Raw genomic sequence first — 6,000 nt, forward strand, 5'->3', positions numbered from 1 at the left:
GTGAGAGAGAGACAGAGAGAGGGTGAGAGAGAGACAGGGAGGGGGAGAGGGAGGGAGAGAGCGAGAAACAGAGAGAGAGAGAGAGGGTGAGAGACGGAGAGAGGGTGAGAGACGGAGAGAGGGTGACTGTGGGGGGATGGGGTGACTGGGTGTGGGGATGGGGTGAATGGGTGTGGGGATTGGGTGACTGGGTGGGGTGATGTGGTAACTGGGTGGGGTGATGTGGTAACTGGGTGGGGTGATGGGGTGACGGGGTGTCTGACTGGGTGGGGATTACTGACTGTGACTGGGTGGGGATTACTGACTGTCTGACTGGGTGGGGATTACTGACTGTCTGACTGGGTGGGGTGACTGGGCAGGGGGCAGGGGGGTGGGATGACTGACTTTTGACTGACTGGGTGGGGGGGAGTGACTGACTGGGTGGGGGGGGGAGTGACTGACTGGGTGGGGGGGGGAGTGACTGACTGGGTGGGGGGGGGAGTGACTGACTATTGACTAACTGACTGGGTGCGGGTATGACTGACTGACTGGGTGGGGGGATGACTGACTGGCTGGGTGGGGGGATGACTGGGTGGGTGGAGTGGGGGGGTACCTCTGGTGTCCTACACGTTCTCTCTCTTTCTCTCTCTCATATACACACACACACATATACACACACACACACACCATTCTCTCTCATACACACACATACACACACACACACACACACACACACTCTCTCTCGTTGGGGGGGGGTCGGGGGGGAGTGGAGACAGCCACGGGGACCGAGGGGAACACCCCTGCCCCGCACGTGCAGCCACAGGAGCGGAACCGGGGGAGGGGAAATCCCCTGCTGTCATCGCCTGCCCCGCGCGAGCAGCCACGGGGACAGGAGCAGAGACCAGAGGGGAAGCGGGTTCGGGGGGGGGGGGACACATTCCCCGCTATCATCTCCTGCCCCGGGCGTGCAGCCACGGGGACAGGAGCGGGACCGGAGCACACGCGGGACGGGGTGGAAATCCCCCGCTGTCATATCCTGCCCCGCGCGAGCAGCCACAGGGAGCGGAGACTGAGGGGATGAGGGGGGAAGCGCGAGCAGGAGACAGGGACCGAGCGCGCGAGGAGCAGCCATTACTTACCCCTGCAGAGAAGGGCTCCATTCCACGTCACGGCCAATTGGCCAATCAGCCAGGAGGATATTTTTTTGTTATTTATTTATTTTTACATTTGTGGGAGGGGGAAGCGGAGACAGCCATGGGGACCGAGGGGAACACCCCTGCTGGCATCGGGAGCAGCCACGGGCACTGGGGGAAAGCCGGGATCGTGGGGCAACCGGGACGGGAGGGGGGAACATCGCCCGCTGTCTTCTCCTGCCCCATGCCTTCTCCTGCCCCATGCGAGCAGCCACAGGGAAAGGAGCGGAACCGGAGAGCAATCGGGACAGGGGAGGGGGAGACATCGCCCGCTGTCATCTCCTGCCCCACGCGTGCAGCCACAGGGACAGGAGCGGAACCGTGGGACAGGGGGGGAAATCCCCTGCTGTCATCTCCTGCCCGACAGTAGCGGAGACTGGAGGGGATGAGGGGGGAAGCGCGGGCAGGAGACAGGGAGCAGCCATTACTTACCCCTGCAGAGAAGGGCTCCATTTCGCGTCACGACCAATTGGCCAATCAGCCAGGAGGATATTTTTATTTATTTATTTATTTAAAAAAAAAAAAAAAATTGCGCAGAGCAGGGGAAAAAAGTAGCTGGCCACCGGCCAATTTCCGTTCGCGCCTGGCGAGTGGGCGACCGGGTTTGTCGAGCACTGTATATATATATATATATATATATATATATAACATACATACATATATATATATTTATATATGTATATATATGTGCAATACGATACCGCGGTGAGACGAAATCAAAGGCAGCACTCCTCGAGAAAGGTCCCGATTGCGGACCGAAACGTCGGTATGGTGTCTTGTTAACCACAATATATTTTTTTGACCCCCATTTGGAGTGCTGCCTTTGATTTCGTCTCACCACGGAATCGTATTGCCTATTTTACCATATAGGATTTGCACCCATCTCATTGACTTCTTGATGGAGTTTGTTTGATAATTCAATCTTGCCCATCTCTAGGATGTAAATAGGTAAAAGTGCTACTCTAAAGTTGCAATCCCATGGAGGTTTCACCTGGTTGCAGCCTCGGTCATGGAGAGGCTGAGACTTTGGTTGGGCAGACCTGGTTCGGTTGGTAATACACCGCTTGTCCAGTGCTTAGTGTTTGATAAACACACCACAGATGAATCTACGGTTTTGCTGCCTGGTTTGTAACCTCGTAGCTTCTTTTGGATGTGTACGATTAACCCCATTCTGCAGTTCAGTGTTACCACCAAACTCAGCAGTCCTCTGTAATGGCATCAGCAATAGAGCAGAAGCAGCGTGCATTGTGCGCCAAATCATGTTAACCCCACATGAGATTGAATGGCCCTGAGCATTCACAGAGTCTTATTTTAATAGCCTGGGTTTGTTGGCACTGCTAATCTGTTCATAGGTTTTACCCTTTTACTGGCAGCTTGCGATTGAGGGGAGGTCCGTGTGTGTGTGTGAGAGAGAGAGGGGGAGTGTCCGTTAGTGATGTACCGACTAAGGATTCTGCTCGATCCGTGATGGGTTTTGCTGCGGTTCGGGTTTTCCAGGTTGCCTGCCCTTTCTGCTCAGTTTGGCCATTTTGTGCACTGGCAGCCTGCTATATACGGCTGCAGTTCCTGGTGGGGGTCGCCGGGCAAGGTTCTAACTTTTGCAGTTCCCGTTGTCTTCGCTGTCACGCTTTACCCTTTTGTCTGTTTGAATACCCCTGTTGCTGACCTCGGACCGTGACCCTGACCTCGTTGGTTTCTGCCTGACCTGACCTTTTGCTTTTTATTGGACCACTGCCACCAGCCCTGACCCCTGCTTCCATACCAACTACAGATACTCCAACAGGACTCTGTCCCTGGGCTCTAGTTGGTTATTCTGCATCCCTAGCTCAGTCCTGCGTGTCCGCTTCCTGATTGGAGACGAGCACACCGAGTACCCGGAAATTACCCGGTGCCCGGAAATTACCCGGTACCCGGCACTTTTTCAGCTACCCGGAACTTACCTGGACCTGGCAGCAAGGGGCTGGGAACGGTACCGGGTAATTTTTGAGCAGCTGAAGACTTCAACACTTACCTGCAGCCGACGACGGAGGGTGAGGAAGACCGCTGCGGAGGATGAGGAGGACTATGGCGACATCGTTGGAGCAGCAGCAGACGTCCTGCTGGTGGTGACAGTAGCAGAAGTCCTAGTTCAGCCGACGGGAGCAGCAGAACACAGTCCCCAGCATCAGCTGTATAGAGCTGGTGAACCATGTGACCGGAGCAGGAGCGTTCCTATTGGACAGCCAGCTCCTCCCTGGCTGTCCAATAGGAACGCTCCTGCACCGGTCACATGGTTCCCCGGCTCGCACCGGCATCAGTTGTGCTGTATTACTGCTGCTCCTGCCGCCTGAACACGGATTTCTGCTGCCACCGCCACCAGGACATCTGCTGCTGCTCCCATGACGTCGCCGCGGTCCTCACCCTGCAGCAGGTAAGAGCCGTCCAGGTAACCGGCCGGGCTAAATGGTTCATTTTGCCCGGTTACCCATTACCCGATTTTTGGAAAATTGAGACAGAGAGACGGGGAGACGGAGGAGAGAAAGGGGGGGAGGGAGAGAGAAAGGGGGGAGGGAGAGAGAAAGGGGGGAGGGAGAGAGAAATGGGAGGGAGAGCACGTAAGGGGGGGCAGGGAGTGTAAGTGGGAACAGAGAGGGGGGGATGGAGTGTGAGGGGGGTGGTGGAAGGTTGGGGGAGGGGGAAGGTTGGGGGATTGAGGGTTGTGGTTCCCTAGAATTTGACAATCTAATTCTAGGGTTCCTTAACAACAAAAAAAAGAAAGCCGTTGGTGTATGTGTGTATATATATATATATATATATATATATATATATATATATATATATATATATAATACTGAGTTAAGTTATGGTGAGTAAAAAAAGTGACAAAAACCCTCCACAGGAAAGCAAATATGCAAATACAACTGTATGCTCATCTGCATGACATACAGATGAGTATACAGTTGTATTTGCATATATATATATATATATATATATATATATATATATATATATATATATTATATTACAGAAGTAGCTGCCATTAGTTCACGTTGTTCCTATGAGAGACCGTGCCTTTACAAGCTTTATTCAGAAAGCTCCAAGATCATTACCCCACTGCCGTGGGAGCTTACATATTGTCCACCATTTCGGAGCTTAGCAAACACCTGTTAATATTATTTTCCTGTTTCTTCTTCAGAATACATCATTTAAGAAATTCGTAGGATGTGGGGGAAAAGATATAGCACTTGTTGAATGTCATCTCAACACCAAGATTGGGCGCTTGATGCATAAAACACAGTGGCCCATTTTTATTAAAGATCAACGTTTCGGTCCACTCTTTGTCTTGAAAAAGGTCCAAGAATGGACCGAAACCTTGATCTTTTTATTGAATAAATTGCTATATTTCTTCACTTAAAGACCCCGTGAGTGCCAACAATTTTGTGATTCTTTCCATACAAGGATCGCCACTGGACTTCTCTGGTCGTGCACCCGTGGCCGCTTATACAACAGGATTGGGAGTGCTCCTATCCACGGACATTATTCATTGCTACACGCATGCAGATAGCCCTCCTCACTTACATCCCCGATCATGACAGCCTCCTCTGGGTGACACCCGGTACTTCGCAGAGCTTCAAGGAAGAAAGTCTTCTCTGGCTTTCCAACCACCGTGGCTTTTGTGCCCGTGGCATATTCCAACCCAGTAACAAAAGGCCCAGGACCCAATGCTAAACCATCTTTCTTCATGTAATACCGTGACTTGTGGATAGCTATGATTGGAGCCCCATCCAATGCCAACCTGAAAGTTACAGAGAAGAGAGAAGATGCACGTTATCAACCCATCAGGAAATGGCACCAACATATGCCAATGATTTATGTGCCAATAATGCCAGGATTTTCCTATGCTCCGGAAGTATTGTGCTGCCTGATACAATTCTCAAATAATGGCTTATAAAGATTTCAGTTGATCAGGTGTATTATATTACCATTCTTAGCATCACAGCTTTTGTTTCAGTTGAGTATGTGTCTTAATTTTGTTTAACTTGCTTAAAGTAGTACATAGAACTTCCCAATCTGCTGTAAAACTTCACCACAACTCTGTCGCCTATCCTTCAACCAATGTATTAGTCATTCTACCACCTTAGAGTCCAATATAAAACATTGCAGTTTGTTTATCGGTATTTTATGTGAGACAGTGTCAAATGCCTTAACTAGGTAAGCTACATCTATTACCTTTGTCAAATAAATCTAATTGATTAGACCAGGGGGGCGCAAACTTTTTTCCCTGCGCCCCCTGACGGCTGTCCCCTCACTCCCGCGCCCCCCCCAACTCCAACTTACCCGCGCTCCGGCGTAATGACGTCACGTTGCCATAGCAACGTGACGTCACATGACCTCGCAGCGTCATTTTGACGCCGCGTTGCCATGGCGCCGCAGGGAGGAAGCCGCCGGAGCCACGGTAAGTTAGGTTTACAGAGGCCCTGCAGCTCCCCCGGCACTTAATTTAAGTGCCTTCGGGAAGCGCGCGGGGCCTCTGTAAACCCCGCGCCCCCCGTCGGCAGTGTCGCGCCCCCCCTGGGGGTCGCGCCCCACAGTTTGCGCACCGCTGGATTAGACTATTTCCCCTCAGAAAACCCATCCTGCCTGGGATCTTGAAGGTTTTTGGACTTTAGATAGATTTGTTTACTATCTTTGAGCAATTATTTATTTATTTATTTATAAAATATTTTACCAGGAAGTAATACATTGAGAGTTACCTCTCGTTTTCAAGTATGTCCTGGGCACAGAGTAAAACAAATAATACATGGTTACAAATACAGTTACATAAATGAACAGGGTATATATACATTAT

At 51.0% G+C, this 6,000-nt stretch overlaps 1 protein-coding gene across 7 annotated transcripts in view; it reads right to left on the reverse strand.

The window, feature by feature from the left end:
• The window catches only part of HDHD2 (haloacid dehalogenase like hydrolase domain containing 2), a 65,231-nt gene that overhangs the window by 6,696 nt on the left and 52,535 nt on the right, over window positions 1-6,000 (reverse strand). For all 7 annotated transcript variants that reach the window (XM_075585828.1, XM_075585892.1, XM_075585882.1 and 4 more), the window contains one exon: window positions 4,731-4,947. In XM_075585828.1, the coding sequence (XP_075441943.1) occupies window positions 4,731-4,947 (217 nt within the window). The remainder of the gene's footprint in view (window positions 1-4,730; window positions 4,948-6,000) is intronic.

The sequence above is a fragment of the Ascaphus truei genome, chromosome 1, assembly GCF_040206685.1.
Source record: "Ascaphus truei isolate aAscTru1 chromosome 1, aAscTru1.hap1, whole genome shotgun sequence".
NCBI classification, from domain to species: domain Eukaryota; kingdom Metazoa; phylum Chordata; class Amphibia; order Anura; family Ascaphidae; genus Ascaphus; species Ascaphus truei.